Raw genomic sequence first — 18291 nt, 5'->3', positions numbered from 1 at the left:
ATTTTCCACTTTATGCATCCTATGAAGTAAGCTGTAGCTCACAAAAGCTTATGCTCAAATAAATTGGTTAGTCTCTAAGGTGCCACAAGTACTCCTTTTGTTTTAAGAAAGAACCACTTTAATTTTCAAAACAGAAGAGAAGCTAGGAATGCAAAACAAGAGCACAAATGATACACTTTGGTGCATGAAAACTCTCGTTTCTCCACAGTGATTTGTGAGGGAGAGCTGTATAGCAGAACCCTGTTTATCCGACCCTCCATTATCCGGCTGTCCGTTTTAACTGGACGGGCCAGCATACACAGGCCCAGAAAAGGGTGATCTCTCCTGGGGCCACTAGATGGCATTATAGCATTGCAACTCACATTTTCTGGTTTATGCAGATTTGTGATTATCCGATCTGGCCTCAGACCCAATTAGATCGGATAAATGGGTTTCTGCTGTACTGTTTTGATCTATAACAAATTAAATTGTTTACCTTATGAAATTAATAAACACCATATGTGTTCCCAGAGGAGACAGGGTCTTGGGTTGGTCAAGGTATTGATAATGGGATGAAGAGTTTTTCATCTTTATATTGTCAGTTCAAATCCAACCCAAGCTGGAAGTGAATGAAGTCATTACTATGATGATGAGAAGGAGATTCAGAAGTCTGTGTTAAATGAGCTAGTAACCTCATGGTCATAGGTGGCAGGTAAGCAGGTGTCCCCATCACAAAAACTATGTCAAATGCCAGAACTGTTTGCAGTCTCAGCTGAGGTGCCAATGACTGAATGGGCAAGCGTCTGAGCTAATGTCCCCGAATTCTTTTAGAAGGGCAATCCAGGGAAACGTGCCAATGCCTGTGCATTTTCTATTCTAGGAAATGGAGATTTCCATCTCCAGAGCTACTGGTCTGGCGCATTTCACAAAAAACACTTTTTTTAAATGCGTATCATGTAGGTTAGCTTACTGCTTGCCCTTCAAAGTCTGTATAATTATTTGGCTGGCACAAACACTGCCTTCTTCATAACCATTCCTTGTTGATTTTATCATGAAAAAGTATTTTTTGTTTTTCTATGCAAGTTAAAAGAAGGTTAACTATAGTTGTATTCCCAACCCTGCCATAAAAAAAAAATACTAGTCCAAAACACTTCAGTAAAACTACAGTAAGGTAATTTGCTACAATGTAGGAGTAGTAAAATTCTTCTAAGGTACTGACAGGAATTATTACTGGAGATGAGTGGGCTATTTATAAAGGTGTCCCAGCATCCATTGCTATGTAATGTTGAGAATCTAGTAGCTATGCTGAAGCATACACCGAGATAACCATTATCACTTAACATCCAAGTTCAGCAAAAGAAAAATTTAAAACACATGGGAATAACATGGCGGATGAGGAGGCAGGGCAACCAGCTACCCCTAGTCTATTTTAGATTTCTATCACATGGACTGAATTTGGTAGTCATGTTTTAATCTGTTTCCATATCTGTTAGTATAGTAGCTCAGGTGCACAGTCAGATTAAAAAATGTATATGGTCCTGTAAGTTGTTAATATCATACACACAAATTCACATCCACAATGATCTTATAATATAAATAAGAAACAGACTTGGGAATTGCTGGTGTAGAAGTGCTAGCTGAACTCATATAAGGAAATCAAATGACACGGAAAGCATTGAGACACAAGAGTTAAGGTCAGATGACAGAGCCCCTAATGAAATCAAGAGATGAGAGAAGGGAAAACAAAAAGCCCTTTAAAAGAGATGCTGAGGGAGTGGTCAGACTCCTGGGGGAAGTCTGCGCCACTGCGCATGCACAGAATTTATATCACCTGCAGATTTCTTTGCTTCCCTGCAAAAAAAAAAAAAAAGACTTTCTAATGGGGAAGCAAAGGAAGCCACAAGAGGGGTCAAGCAACCCTCCCCAGCAGTATGTTTTGGGTGCCCAGGGCAGCCGACAGAGAGGTAAAGCACTGTGGGGCAGGAGGTGGGACCGGGGAAGATCCAGCAGGTGGTTCCTACCCTTCGGTCAGCTGCTAGTCCCGGCTGAGCTAGGGAGGATGGGACTTCCACTTTCCTTGCACAGCATTTAGGGCCATGTCAGACCCACCGGCAGATTTCTCTGCCAGCTGTAGGAAGCTCTGCAAACTATCCCACCCCTGCACTTCCTATACCCATCGCTCCTCAGCTGCAGGGCGAGGGATCCCTGTATGGGGAGCTGCTCCCCCATCCGCCCAACCCTCATTCATCCAGACCCCCTGTCATAAATATAAAGGGAAGGGTAAACACCTTTAAAATCCCTCCTGGCCAGAGGAAAAACCCTTTCACCTGTAAAGGGTTAAGAAGCTAGGATAAACTCGCTGGCACCTGACCAAAACGACCAATGAGGAGACAAGATACTTTCAAAGCTCGAAGGGGGGAGAAACAAAGGTTCTCTCTGTCTGTGTGATGCTTTTGCCAGGAACAGAAAAGGAATGGAGTCTTAGAACTTAGTAAGTAATCTAGCTAGATATGCGTTAGATACTGTTTTGTTTAAATGGCTGATAAAATAAGCTGTGCTCAATGGAATGTATATTCCTGTTTTTGTGTCTTTTTGTAACTTAAGATTTTGCCTAGAGGGATTCTCTATGTTTTGAATCTGATTACCCTGTAAGGTATTTACCATCCTGATTTTACAGAGGTGATTCTTTTATTTTTTTTTCTTCAATTAAAATTCTTCTTTTAAGAACCTGATTGCTTTTTCATTGTTCTTAAGGTCCAAGGGTTTGGGTCTGCGTTCACCTATGCAAATTGGTGAGGATTTTTATCAAGCCTTCCCCAGGAAAGGGGGTGCAGGGCTTGGGGAGGATTTTTGGGGGGAAAGACATTTCCAAGCAGGCTCTTTCCGGGGTATATATCTGTTAGACGCTTGGTGGTGGCAGCAATTAAGTCGAAGGGAAAAAGGAAAGTAGTTTGTACCTTGGGGAAGTTTTAACCTAAGCTGGTAAAAATAAGCTTAGGGGGTTTTCATGCAGGTCCCCACATCTGTACCGTAGAGTTCAGAGTGGGGAAGGAACCTTGATAACCCCTCATACCCACACCCTCCTGCCAAGCCTCACCCCACTGAGTCCCACTCCCCCAGCATCTGGACCCCCCCACCACTGAGCCCCCCACACTCCCCTTCTGAGCTCTATCCCCCCACACCCAGCCCAAAACCACCTTCACCTGGACCCCCCTGCAGAGTCCCATTACTGTTGCACCCAGAACCCTCCAAGAAGCCCATATTCTAGATTTTCTCCACACCCGGATCCCTCACTGAGTCACCTGCACCCAGACTGCCCCACACAGAACCCTCTCAACGCACACTTGGATCCCCCCACACTAAGCCCCTCCACACTTGGATCCTGCCTTGCTGAGCCTGCCTGCCCACACCTGGAGCACCTGGCACTGAGGGGCAGGACCCTGGGGTGTTTCTGGGGCAGGCCCAGTCCTTGCGCTGTGTCAGGGTTGTGCGCAGCCTCACCGCTGAGTCTGTGCACTGGGGGGAGGGGAGGCGGGGAGCTGCACAGTGATCTCCCACCTCTGTGCAGCCTGTGTCCTGTGCTCCCCAATGCCATGCTGGAGCCTCCACATTTATTTGACAAAAAAAACTTGCAGAATTTTAAAATATTGTGTGCAGAATTTTTAACTTTTTGGGACAGAATGCCCTCAGGAGTAAAAGTAAGAGAACCAAGAGTGCATAATGTCAGGGAAATCAAGTTTAGAGAGAAAACAGAGGAGGAGATAGATCAGCCCTTTCAAAGAATGAGAACAGAAAAGCCTTTTTAATTTAGCTAAGAGAAGGTCAGAAGTGACCTTAGGTAAAGACTGTTTGTGAAGGCAGGAGAGAGTGAGTGTAAACCAGATTCAAAGGGAACAAGGAGAGAGATGGAGGAGAGGAAGTCAAGGCAATTAGAGCATGCGCTAGGATTTGAGAGACAAGGGGAAGAAGGGAGGTAGGACATTAATTGAAAATCATTCAGCAGCACGGCTTAGTTAAAATAGGAGAAGAGAGGGAAATCAATCAGAGCAGAAAGGGCTACATATAAAGGTGAGGGAGACAAATAGATGGAACAAAAGGATGACAGGAGGCAAGCAGCATTACGGGGGGATAGAAATGGAAAGCTTAAGGGCAAAGTATTAAAGAGTAGACTTCAGAGTCATAACAGCAGAGATGAGAAGAGGGTAGAAATGGAGCAAGAGAAGAGATGGGTTGAATGCCAATGGGGTCTTGGCCTAGACACGATGGTAGACAGATAAAAGAGTAGGTGCTGGAAAAAAGGATTAAGAGAATTGAAGGTAAAGAGGAGCTAAAAGGGGCTGACAGCATAAGATCTGGTCAGAGAGGAGAAGTAAAGCTCTTAAAAAGAAAGAGGGCAGAATTGAAAGATAAAAGAGTTAACAAAGTTGAGCGAGTCAGTAGGAGCACAGTGAAAGAGTGGGGTGGAGGAAGTGAGTGCAGGGGAAGAGATAGTTGGGATGTGGGGTGCTTGTGCAAGTTAAATCCTGTTAGCTAACAGTCTTGCTCAATATTATAGGCCAGCATTAATTCACTGTACTGGTGCACAGTCCTGTGGAAAGAAAAGGGAGAAATAAGCAGAAAGTTTGATAGTTCAGCCATGCTAATGCTAAATTTAAAAAAAAAAATGATAATTTTAGGGAAGACTAATTTAATAAAAATAAACATTTTTTATAAAAACATCTCCAACTATTCATTTATAATTTGATGTCTGCAAGATGATTTACAAATGCACAGCCATATGTATGGCTTTTGTTTACTTGCTTTGCTAGTCTGTTTTTCTCTCTATATATTCAATGTAAGCAAGTAGGCCTGTCTGGGGAAGTGTGACTGAATTAAAATGACTGCCTCCCTCAAGACAAGCCATAGTTGCATAGGAAGACAGGATTTGAGCTGCTTTCTGATAGTACTGACATAAATTTCAATTGATTAATTAGGCAATAGCTCTTCTGCAATTTTGGAGGGAAAGTGGATGATAAGCAAGGATGCCATCTGCATGTGTAGGGAGTTGAAAGGAGATTTTCTCCCTACATCTTCTGGCTTCAAAAACTGATAAGTACAATGAAAGTAATCTATAAATACAATGTGTAAGAACAATGTAAAAGGAGGGGAACGGCAATCCTGACATAATAAGACCCATGGTCAACAGCAGTCTCTAATAACCATGGAAGTGCTAGCTTGGAAGGCTGACCTTTACTAAAAAAAATTCGGACTTTTCTTCCAATCAGTACCCACAGAGAACCCATGCGGGAGGGAGGGAGGGGAGGGGACACCTTTACATACTATTTAAGGGAGGGATACTGTTCAGTGAGAATACTACTAGCTCAGTTTTTTGAAATATACTAAAAAGGAAATTAAATATGTAATAATCCCAAATCTTCCACAAAAAATTATATGGACAATAATAATTTATAAAGAATACTCATCTTGTTAAAAGGCACTGGGTGTTCATAACTGGCTGTAATTATGTTGCTTCTGAATACTTAAAAGTATTTTTTATGCGAATTGTGGTTGATATATTACATTGTAATTTTCCTGGAGTGATTTCCTCAAAGATTCATAGAAATGTAGGGCTGGAAGGAGTCCCACGAAGTTAAATCCAGCCTCCTGCGATGAGGCAGGACCAAGTAAAACTAGACCATCCCTGACAGATGTTTGCCGAACCTGTTCTTAAAAACCTTCAATGATGGTGATTCCACATCCTCCCTTGGAAGCCTATTCCAGAGATTAGCTACCCCTTAGAGTTGGAAAGTTTTTCCTAATACCTAACCTAAATCTTCCTTGCTACAGATTAAGCCCATTACTTCTTGTCCTATATTCCATGGACCACGGAGAACAATTGATCATTGTCCTCTTTATAAGAGCCCTTAACATATTTGAAGAACTGAAAAAATACGTACGCATAAAAATCCAAGTAACTGAGCAACAACCTTGTTTATTAGATCTGACTACACTTGACAGGCTGTTCTGTTGACTCGCACAACTAATCAGGTCAGGAAGTATAGATGATTATTAGATCCAACTATTCTTGAGAGACTGTATTATGCTTCCGGTTCTGATAATCAGATCAGGAACTGTAATCGCAAAAGCCTAAGCCAGACAGACTCAAAACTAATGGATTTCTGTTCTGCTGAAATGTGTTCTGGGGAAAAAACTTCATTATGCAAAAGGAGAAGGAAAAAAAAAAAAGAAAATGAATGAAATCTTTCTTCAGTCATGAACCAAACAGAAAAATCACCAAAGTATGTACCATTACAGTCAACAAGAATTACTTTTATAAGTGAGGATTTCAGGAGGATTAGATTTGGATGAACAAATTTGGAGGGATCACAACCACAAATGTATTGCTGACTAATATCCACATGGTTCTCAATACGTCAGCTAATGAACAGAGACTTTGCCCTTCCCAAGCCCCAAGGATCCTGTTATAGACAACTAAAGTGGATAGTTGGCAAGTGGGCAACAGGGTGTTTATCAATCTGTGTAAGTATCTTTTCTTCTGCAGTGCTGCCCTCTTAAATGAGCTTAACATAGCACAGCTATTCTCATGGGAAGCATGATCAGAAACGCTATTAAATCATTTAGTACGTTTGGACATCATAGCTTCCTAGGCCAGTTTGGATTAATTCTCATTTCCTCAAAACTTCTCTCTCCAGGGATCATCAGTGGACGTTTCAGGTGAAAAGGGGAGTCAATCAATCATCCATTCCAAAGGCAAAAACTCAAAAAATAAACAACAAAATGTTTTTTAAGTACATCAGAAGCAGGAAGCCTGCTAAACAAACAGTGGGGCCCCTGGACAACCGAGATACAAAAGGAGCACTTAAAGACGATAAAGTCATCGCGGAGAAACTAAATGAATTCTTTGCTTCAGTCTTCACGGCTGAGGATGTTAGGGAAATTCCCAAACCTGAGCCACCTTTGTAGGTGACAAATCTGAGGAATTGTCACAGATTGAAGTGTCACTAGAGGTGGTTTTGGAATTAATTGAGAAACTTAACTGTAACAAGTCACCAGGACCAGATGGCATTCACCCAAGAGTTCTGAAAGAACTCACATGTGAAACTGCGGAACTTATAACTATGGATTGTAACCTGTCCTTTAAATCAGCTACTGAACCCAGTGACTGGAAGATAGCTAATGTAACACCAATATTTAAGAAGGGCTATAGAGGTGATCCTGGCAATTACAGACTGGTAAGTCTAACGTCTGTAACTGCCATGCAAATTAGTTGAAACAATAGTAAAGAACAAAATTGTCAGACACATAGAAGAACATAAATTTTTGCGCAAAAGTCAACATGGTTTCTGTAAAGGGAGATCTTGTCTTATTAATCTATTAGAGTTCTTTGAGTTCTTTGTCCAACACACATGGACAAGGGGGATCCAGTGGACATAGTGTACTTAGATTTCCAGAAAGCCTTTGACAAGGCCCCTCACGAAAGGCTCTTACGTAAATTAAGTTGTCATGGGATAAGAGGGAAGATCCTTTCATAGATTGAGAACTGGTTAAGAGACAGGGAACAAAAGGTAGGAATAAATGGTAAATTTTCAGAATGGAGAGGGGTAACTAGTGGTGTTCCTCAAGGGTCAGTCCTAGGACCAATACTATTCAACTTATTCATAAATGATCTGGAGAAAGGGGTAAACAGTGAGGTGACAAAGTTTGCAGATGATACTAAACTGCTCAAGATAGTTAAGACCAAAGCAGACTGTGAAGAACTTCAAAAAGATCTCACAAAACTAAGTGACTGGGCAACAAAATGGCAAATAAAATTTAATGTGGATAAATGTAAAGTAATGCACATTGGAAAAAATAACCCCAACTATACATACAATACGATGGGGGCTAATTTAGCTACAATCAATCAGGAGAAAGATCTTGGAGTAATCGTGGATAGTTCTCTGAAGACGTCCACGCAGTGTGCAGCGGCAGTCAAAAAAGCAAATGGGATGTCAGGAAAAAAGGGATAGAGAATAAGACGGCAAATATCTTATTGACCTTATATAAATCATGGTATGCCCACATCTTGAATACTGCGTACAGATGTGGTCCCCTCATCTCAAAAAAGATATACTGGCATTAGAAAAGGTTCAGAAAAGGGCAACTAAACTTATTAGGGCTTTGGAACGGGTCCCATATGAGGAGAGATTAAAGAGGCTAGGACTTTTCAGCTTGGAAAAGAGGAGACTAAGGGGGGATATGATAGAGGTATATAAAATCATGAGTTGTGTGGAGAAAGTGAATAAGGAAAATTTATTTACTTGTTCCCATAATATAAGAACTAGGGGCCACCAAATGAAATTAATGGGTAGCAGGTTTAAAACAAATAAAAGGAAGTTCTTCTTCACTCAGTGCACAGTCAACCTGTGGAACTCCTTGCCTGAGGAGGTTGTGAAGGCTAGGACTATAACAGGGTTTAAAAGAGAACTGGATAAATTCATGGAGGTTATGTCCATTAATGGCTATTAGCCAGGATGGGTAAGGAGTGGTGTCCCTAGCCTCTGTTTGTCAGAGGGTCTAGATGGATGGCAGGAGAGAGATCACTTGATCATTACCTGTTAGGTTCACTCTCTCTGGGGCACCTGGCATTGGCCACTGTCGGTAGACAGGATACTGGGCTGGATGGACCTTTGGTCTGACCCAGTATGGCCATTCTTATGCTCTTAAAAGGGTTCGTGTTTAAATGAAGCAAGAGTTCAGCTCCTTATTTGCTTATTTTGTCATCAATTTTAACTCAGAGGCTTCCCCTTTTTCATGTCAGTTGTGATACACCTGAGAATTTACTCTCAGCAACTGTCTTATTCCTGTATTCTGAAAGACCTTGGTGTACTGTACCAGTATAAATGGAGCAGTAGTTTATGGTAACCACATTTCATTTTTACTCTAAAGGAAAAGTGTTTTTAGGTGCAGGACTGTAGCATCTCAAAGTTTTAAGGCACAAACTTATTAGCAAGTTTCAAAACTCTTTGCCTGTAATACAATTTCCAGTAGGGATATTGAACCCAGGAAATCAGAATCCAGACAACAGCCAGCTTCACTGAGTTAGATGAAATCCTTCCTCCACATCCCTTACTGCCAGACAGTCTCCCAATTTTGAGAAGTGGCAGCAAACTGATGCCAAAGTAGCACTTTTTGTTTATGGACTCCTCCTGTTCCTTCTATTTGCAATATTGCCCTACCCTCAGTCACCCAGGGGACCAATACATTTTATTCTGGAATCCTCCCTTGCTATACCTCCAGATACCAGCGTAACAATTGTTTCTGTTATATACCAAGAAGCTCACAAAAAACTACACCAAAAGTTTGGAACCTCATAATAGAACAAGAGTCCAATAAGTAGTCTTATCTGGACAGGACAGATTGATAATTTGCCTCTCAGAGGCCCAAAGCAGCAAAGAACAGATCTTCCTTCTAATAGCATCAATTACACACCCTGAGAGAGCAGTGAGGGATGACCTGTTACTTTTGGAGAATTCCTGACCTGCTGAGACCAGCATCCAATCAGCTGAGGGATGTTGCAACAAATACCACTGTGACACTATGCCCCATATTCTTCATAGAAATATTGTTACAATAGGATTATAGCATATCTAAGATGTATTTTATGCAAGATGGGTCATGTGAGATATTAGAAAGGTTATGATATACTGAATATTGTCATATTTGTATGCATGTATCATTTTTGTATCTGAAGTTAGGAATATTGTCTATGCACCTATTACAAATGTGTTTATACCTGGGGAACTCCTACTAGCCAGAATGCAATCAGTCTAGATTGCTGGCTGAAAAGGGCCATTAGGAAAAACAACAGGTCTTTGAAGATGGTAATCTCCCACTTTCCTGGAAAGCCTTCCCGTGGACGCGCCAAATAGACTTTGAGTTATGGCTGCAGGGTCATGTGATGAAGTAACCTGATACTGGACTCAGTGATAAAATTAGTACTTTTCCACTGACTGGGGGTGGAAATCACACTTGAAGACAAAGGATTCCCGCTATATTTAAAACCTATTTAATGCAGGGGATGACATAATGAGTGTTCGTTCTTCACTGAATCCCCGCCCAGGATGACTGCTGTAAACATCTAAGAAACAAAGACGAAGGGGAGAGAAGGACTGAGCCCAGGCTGGAAGGGTGTCTAGCCTGTGAATGACATATCTGAAGTTTTAAGCTGCAGGCCAGTGCAGCTGACCTTCAAGAATCTCTGTAGTCTGCCTAAAACAACATTTCAGATGAGAATTTGCTACTTGTAGCCAGGTTCTTTACTATTTTAAACTTAGATTGTATGTTTGTTTTATTTACTAAGTAATCTGCTTTGATCTGTTTGCTATCCCTTATAATCACTTAAAATCTACCTTTTGTAGTTAATAAACTTGTTTTTGTTTTCTCTAAAACCAGTTTGTGGAATTAATAATGGGCGGGGGGGGGGGGAGAAGCTGTGCATACCTTCCTCCACATTGAGGGCGGGGCGAATTTCAACGAGCTTACATTGTATAATTCTCTGTGCAATGCAAGACTATACAATTTTGAGGTTACACTCTAGAGGGGGTCTGCACTTGAGTAGCTGGGCAATTCCTTGGCTGAGTTTCCCCCTGCAGAGCTGATCTCAGCATGTGTATGAATCTGTAACTGTATCCCTACCTGTGCATGTGCTGGTAAAGTGCGATCTGAAGCCTGAGTGAGGGCTTGGCTGGAAGAGCATCGTGTTTATAGTAAAAATAAGTAGTTTATTTAACAAAGAACAGAGATCTGAGGAGAGGCAAGTAGAATTAAAGGAAACAAATCATTACATCTAAAACAGAATCATAACATGCTGTCTAGAGCCTAAACTTAACTAACTAGACATTGTTATGTCACATAGAGCAAAAGCCCACCCAAAATCTTTCCTGCATATTATAGTCAGGCTTGGCTATGATCTTCTGTTCATGAGACAAGTCATGCTGTCTTTTTGCCTCCTCCGTGTACAGATCCCGTGTAACTCTGTGCAATCCTAGATATATCCAAACAGTCTTAATCTTTATGCATTAGCAGGATACTCCCTGCTGATTGTTCTTCCTTGTGGCCTCCCTCTCCTGTTGACCTTGCAGTTTCAGCATCTGGCTCCATGCAGATGGGCTTACCTTGTGAGACACACAATCCACACTAGACCAGAGAGAGAGAGCAGCATCTCCTATCCCCTGCCTGAACAGAAGCTGCCCAAGGCCAATCACATCTTGATGATATGCTTTTAATTTCAAGGTTTTAAGATAATAATTTCCAATATTAACATATAACTTCTTAAATATTACCCATACATACATTTGCAATGACTAAGATGACTGCTGTGTTACTGATTGTTGGTAAAGACTTCATATCCCATCTTTTGGCGCACTATTATGTAGACATCAGACCCAGGAGATTCCTGTAAACCCCTATTCACGTCTTAAGCCCTTCTGCCAGTTGGTATTAAGGGGTTCCTGGGTCACAGGCACAAAGAGCTTTTGGTACCAACCAAGACAGTGGTGCCAGAGCAGTTGGTTTTGACAAAGCCTGCAGTGCCCGAAGGGAGGATGAGTCCCAGCAAGTGTTTGCCTTGGGGCATCTGCTCTTGGGCCTGACACTGAGGCTGGGGCAGCAAGATGAGTCTCAGGTTCTTTATAGAGGATGCAAAGAAGATGAATTTGAAACTCCCAGGTGTCCTAAGATGGCCTGATAAAAGCCGACGGAAGCCAAGTGCCCCTGCAGTCTTAACTGTCAGCCCTTCCTCAACAAAGGAGTGAAGGTCCATCCGATTGTTCACCAAAATGCTACATGAGCCTCTGGAACAGGCATGGAACATGCACACCTGTCTCTGGAAAGACAGTGAAGTAGTTTGAACCCCTTATGGAGTCTGGCACCTGACATAGCCTGGAGGATAACAAAAGGCAAGTGGTCCCAACTACTCTAGCAATACTATAAATAATTAACTAAACTAACAATGAGATAACCTAACTAGCTGTGAACGTGAGAGATAGTTTGTTTCACTCTCAGCAGCAGTAGCAGCAAAGGAATTAAGGTGATTAGGGTGTGTGTATTCCTTTATGTAGCTGGAACCAATGACATCACCTTAACATGAACGGGCCTCTGGTAGTTATAGTGTACCTCAGTTTGCTGCTAGAGCAGGGGTGGGCAAACTTTTTGGCCTGAGGGCCACATGGAAATTGTATGGCGGGCCATGAATGCTCATGAAATTGGGGGTTGGGGTGTGGGGATAGGTTTGTGAGGGCTCCAGCTTGGGTGAGGATGCTGGGGTGGGGCTGGGGATGAGGGGTTGAAGGTGCAGGGTGCTCCGGGCTGGGACCAAGGGGTTCGGAAGATGGAGGGGGATCAGGACTGGGGCAGAGGGTTGGGGCATGGATGGGGGTCAGGTTCTGAGTGCCACTTACCTCGAGGAGCTCCCAGAAGCAGCGGCATGTCCCCCCTCCGGCTCCTACGCAGAGGTGTGGCCAGGTGGCTCTGTTCCCTGCCCTGTCCGCAGGCACTTCCCCTGCAGCTCCCATTGGCCATGGTTCCCGGCCAATAGGAGCTGCAGGCGTTGCGCTTGGGGCAGCGCCCCTTGGCTGCCTCTGTGCATAGGAGCCAGAGGTGGGATATGCCGCTGCTTCTGGGAGCCATTCAAAGCCACGGCATGCGCAGAGCAGGGCAAGCCCCTGACCCCCCTCCCTGGCTGGAGCGCCGGAGCGGTGCAAGCCCTGGACCCTGCTCCCCAGCAGGAGTTTGAGGGCCGGATTAAAACGTCTGAAGGGCTGGATGCTGCCCCCGGGCCATAGTTTGCCCACCCCTGTGCTAGAGGCACTAGGCCCCATACATGTTAATGTGTGATGGCTGCCACTGTGACAACACACCAGGGATTGGCCTGGGACCTCCAGAGATAAAAGCACGAGCTGTTACAGCGCCAGCTAAAGAGACAAGACTCTGGATCTGAAGGCTGTGACAATACATGTCCTTTGTGGATTGGGCACAAAGGAAGACTTTTCACACCCACAGGTTATGTACTTCCTCTGCTCATAGGAAGCTCATCCTGAGTCTCTGAGGCCAACAGCAGTTTGAATCTCAGACAAGCTTCCACTTACATGATGGCTGAGAGCCTGGCCAACATAGCGAGAATTGAACGGGAACATCTAAACCTAAAAGCATGAGCTACTACATCGTTAACTAAAGAGCCAAAGGTCTGGAGCTAGCAGCTGTAACGGACTCATATCTTCTGCAGATCGCCACACTCTGGGACCTGTCACATTCTCAGCAGCGGGTTACAAATGCACAGAGGCAACTGCTTCCTTTTGTGAAGCAGAACTAGCTGTCAACGACAAGCTAAACATTGACGCTCCCTTATCCAGATACGATAGCTGTACAACCATCAAGGTCAATGAAGCAAAAAGCTGATTTTTTGCAAGGGAGTATCAGAAGCGATATTTCCAGAGCTTTAAAGTGAGAGCCTGAACAGGTTCCTCATAACCTTATGATCAGAACATTGCACAGGCTGCTCTCAAATACAAGAAAAACTTTCTGCAGCAGGCAGGAGAATAAATCACTGAAAGAGAGTTGCTTATGACACAGTCCAGGTTTACAAAAGCCCCTGCATCACTTCAAATCCCCGCAATAGCTCTTTAATAGTTACTGTATCTCCCTCAATTTAGTCTGATAACACTAGACCGACTAATTTTGTTACCAGTAAATAAAACAAAACAAGCATCCTATTCACTGGGCTATATTAAAAAAAAGTCCTTTATCCAAGCAAGGGAAATGCTATACAACACTCAAAATTCCACTGTGCCTCACTATGCTTCATCGACATGCATAAGCACATGTTACTGAAAGTTGTAGCATTTTTACACCCGAAGTAAAGTGGACAGATATTGTACAGACTTTTCAGACCCATTGCCTTCCCGTTAGCTAGGCAGATACCCCTTTTATTACAAAGCTCCACAAATGCTCAGTAGATAAATCCCTTGAAGTTATTGCTTATTTTCAGACAAAGGACTTATTAGAAATTCACGAGGCAACTTATTGTGAGTCTTGAGATATATGTATTTTTCCTCTGATCAAAATGAATTTGACAAAGATGTAAAAAAAAAAAAAATAGCAACTTACCTTCCAGAAGTTATCTACTTTGCCATAAATAAGTGACTGGTTCTGCCGTTTGATATCATTAATGTGTTTAATGTCACTGGAATTCAGATGCTGCTCCACTACAAACCCAAGGAAGCTGTTGTCTGGCGTGTGAGCTGCAAGAAAGAAAGGAGAGACATGTTTATTACATGAAGTAATAAAGCATTGGGGTTTAAATATCTGGTCATCATCAGAAGAGTGACTTCCATGGACATGTCTCCTCACTTAACAAATCTGCTCCCTGCATGTATATTCAGAGATATAGTTGCTTACTTTATTGACAACATTAATTCTTACTACTTTAAGTCCAACAGAACCAATACAGCAATAGGGGGAAGACTTTCTTTTCTTACTCATTCATCACCAGTAATAAAAATTCTGAAGCTGGAACTTAACAGTACTGTTTATGATGTTTAGCTTTACGCTACAGATGGTGAAAGACGATGGTGTCTGAGCCAGAAGTACCCCAGTTTGACTTTCAGACTCCTATTACAACTTGCAGATGTGGCAATTAGAAAAACACTATCTTTACACTTGTCAAGTGAGCTGTAAGATATTGAGGAACAATTTCCATGAAAGTCTATGCTGGCTTAATTATTACTGCATACAGTCATTTGTTAGAGTTTAACTGTACTTAAGTGTTGCTCAAATTTTCATACTGGTTTACTTTCCAAAGTGGAAGAGGAGCCAACACCAAACATGGTACAAATCACTTTACTATGGTGTCTCCATTTTAATTATTTTCATGTAAAATCACAAAAGAATATAGAGAGGAGAGATGTAAGAGGTTAATATTAATTTTACTTTTTGGTTCACATAATCCTTATAAATATTGGGTGAAAGTCTGGCCCCATTAAAGTCAGTTGGGTTTTTTCATTAATTTCAATGGAGTTAGGATTTCACCCATTGTTCTTATAAATTAAAATGATTTATTGGAGCATTATAGTCTAAAATGGACACATTTCATAAACATTTTCTGTTACCTTGCCTTCTGTACAAGTCTTTTCTTACCAGCAACATCCCATAACTCTAGCCACCATTGTTTTGGTGTATATAGAGATGTTATAGGTCCCCCATGAGTGTAAGAATTCCCCCCCCCCATTAATAAAGTGTTCAACTAGAGAGGGACTAACATTTTAAGAAGAGGAGGTTACTCACCCTGTGCAGTAACTGTGGTTCTTCTAGACATGTCCCCTTATGGGTGCTCCACTTCAGGTGCATGTGTGCCCCACATACTTTTGATCAGAAATTTTCATTAGTAGCATCCATTCAGCCCATGGAGGTGCCCTAGTCATCCTTCTGTCCCGCACCAAGGCTACATAAAGCTGCACGGGTGAACCACCCTCAATTCCCTCTGCATTGCCAAGTCTCTTAAGAAGCTCCAAAGCAGAGGGGAAGGAGGACAGGTAGTGGCACACTCACAGGGTCACACATCTCAAAAAAACACAGTTACTGCACAGGATGAGTATGGGTGCTTCACTTCAGGTGGCTTCCAAGCAGAACCCCTGAAAGAAGGAGGGATCTTCGGAATCTAGTCCATAATTGAGAAACGAACTGAGTTGCTAATTGCCACATGTGATCTAGAGGCATCGATTAGGGTAGTGTCTGGAGAAGCTATGTACAGAGAATCATGCAGATCTTAGATACAGGGACATTTTTAAGGAGGGCCACAGATGTAGACTGAGACATCTTAGCATGAGCTGACATGCCAGGAGGAGGTGGAATGCTGGCAACAACATAATAAGCAATAATATATCCGGAGATCCATTTTGACAGTCTCTGGGTAGAAATAGCAGATCCTTTAGATCTATCTGCAAACAAAATGAATAGTCTTGGAGATTTCCTGAATGATTTAGTCCTATCCAGGTAGAAAGCAGGCACCCTCAAGATATCTAGAGTGTGGACAGCAGTCTTCAAAATGGAATTATGTGGTTTTGGAAAGAAAATTGGTAGATAAGTAGTCTGATTCAGTAGTCTGAATCTCAAACAATACTTTAGGAAGGAATCTGCGATGTGACTGTAAGAAAATCTTGTTCTTGAACAATATTGTGAAAGGAGGGTCTGCCATTAATGTTCCAATTTCATCCACTCTTCAGGCTGATGTAATAGCCACTACAAAAGCTAACTACATAGAGGGGTTTAACATGAGCAGAACACCACTGGCTCAAATGGGCGTTTCATGAGATTTCTAAGAACCAAACTGAAGTCCCAAACCAGAGCAAGGGCTTTCATCTGTGGAAAAATGTTTCCCAATCCCTTTATGAACATTAAAGTTGGAGGATGAGCAAACAGTGAGAATCCTTTATTGTGGAATCCCTTAATGAACCCTGAGACAATCCTGTTTTTCCTTTAAATGCAAGAGGTACTCCAGAACTAGCAGAAGAGGGGCGGAGTGAGGAACAACTTTCTGGAGGTTGCACCAATGACTACATCTTTTCCATTTTTGAAGGCAGGTATTTCGGATACACCTCTACCCTGATATAACGCGACCCGATATAATGCGGGTTCGCATACAAAGCGGTAAAGCTCCGACACGCTGCTCTGAGCAGTGTGTTAAGGGTGCCGGGCCGGGCGGTTGGAAAAGGGGCAGAGGGTCTCGGGGGCGGTCAGGGGCTCCTCCCCCCGCCCAGGGTCTGGGAGGCAGGAGCGGTGGGGTTTGCACTTTTGGGGGCCCTGCAGCCCCAGAGTGGCCCAGGGGATTAGCGGGGGGCTGGGAGCAGCCCACTCCACTTCCCTCGCCCCCAGCCATGTCGCTCGGGGGAGAGGGCTTGGAGGAAGGGATCCCCCCTGCACTCACTGGCAGTGGCGGAAGCGGAACAGCCCGGCCCCAGCCCGCTCCACTCCGCCAGCTCCCAGCTGCGGCGCTCCGCTTCCCGCCGCAGGTGAGTGCCTGTCAGGGGGCGGGGGGTGTGGATAGGGGTCGAAGTAGTCAGGGGATAGGGAGCAGGGGGGTTGGGTAGGGTATGGGGTCCTGGGGGGTGATTAGGGATGGGGGGTCTCTGGAGGGGTCAGTCAGGGAACAACGGGGGGGGGGGAGGGGTCACGGCGGCAAAGCAAGTTCAATATAAAGTGGTCTCACCTATAATGAGGTGAGTTTTTTGCCTCCCAAGGACCGCGTTTTATCAGGGTAGAGGTGTATTACTAAATGGTAGAAGAGAGTCTATCTGCTGGCTCTTTCCCAAAGAGCCATCGAGAAGCCACTTCTTGAGGTGGAGAGTTCTCAGATTAGGCAGCAGCCAGATGGTTTCTGGCGACAGGAGATGAGGAATTATTGGAAGCTTTATTGCTGGACACAGAGATAGGTGAAGCAGGGCAGGAAACCATGTCTGCCTCAACCATGTCAGGTCTATTAGGATAACTCTGGCTTCATCCTGTCTGATCTTGTTCACCACACAGAGAATAAGAGGAATGGGGGAAACACTTAAAAGAGCTTCTATTTCCAAGGGAGGAGGAAGGCATCCCGCAATTAATTGAGGCGGAAGCTCCTCCCCTTGAACAGAACAGGTAGTATTTTTTGTTTGAAGCTGTGGCATAGACGTCCTCTTCTGAGAATCCCTACGTTCAAAATATATCGATAAAAATAGGAGTCCAATTCCCACTGACCAAAAGACCTGCTGAGATCATTGGCTGTGATGAAATTCTTATGTGATGCCTTATGTATCAGTTCCATAGCTTTATTGTCTTCGATGCAGAGGTAATGGGATCTCGTCCCCACCCACATGCAGCACACGTCGTCAGTCATGACTCGGATAGACTTGTCTTTGATGAGAGGCAGAAAGCGAAGGCATGCATTTCTAAACCCTCGGAGTTCCAACAGGTTGATGTGGAGGGTAGTTTCTTGGGTGACTATCTGCCTCTGTATGAGCACTGAGGTGTGCCCCCATCCCAACACAGATGCCTCTGTCGTTACATGACCATTGGCATCAGCTGGAAGAAGGAATTTTGACTCAGCAGTCACAGATAAAGTTCTTTGGGTACCTAAAGTACGGTGGCACCAAACGAACAGCCTGCTTGTCCCTGCCCGTCCCCATGATTTTGAATGCTCTGAGGTAGCTACTCAAGTAGATGGGGGCTTGGTCACACATGGTAATGAGGAGGCTGTTGGAGGTGGTACTGGAAGAGCATATTTGATGGTACCAGTCTTCTAGA

General features: G+C 43.5%; 1 protein-coding gene across 7 annotated transcripts in view; it reads right to left on the bottom strand.

The window, feature by feature from the left end:
* Positions 1 to 18291, bottom strand: part of MGAT5 (alpha-1,6-mannosylglycoprotein 6-beta-N-acetylglucosaminyltransferase) — a 222901-nt gene that overhangs the window by 50877 nt on the left and 153733 nt on the right. For all 7 annotated transcript variants that reach the window (XM_037912307.2, XM_037912309.2, XM_043525076.1 and 4 more), the window contains one exon: positions 14125 to 14258. In XM_037912307.2, coding sequence (XP_037768235.1) covers positions 14125 to 14258 — 134 coding nt within the window. The remainder of the gene's footprint in view (positions 1 to 14124; positions 14259 to 18291) is intronic.

Source organism: Chelonia mydas, chromosome 11 (assembly GCF_015237465.2).
Source record: "Chelonia mydas isolate rCheMyd1 chromosome 11, rCheMyd1.pri.v2, whole genome shotgun sequence".
Classification (NCBI taxonomy): Eukaryota; Metazoa; Chordata; order Testudines; family Cheloniidae; genus Chelonia; species Chelonia mydas.
The sequence above is the reverse complement of the archived record's forward strand: the minus strand, read 5'-3'. Positions and strand labels throughout refer to the sequence as shown.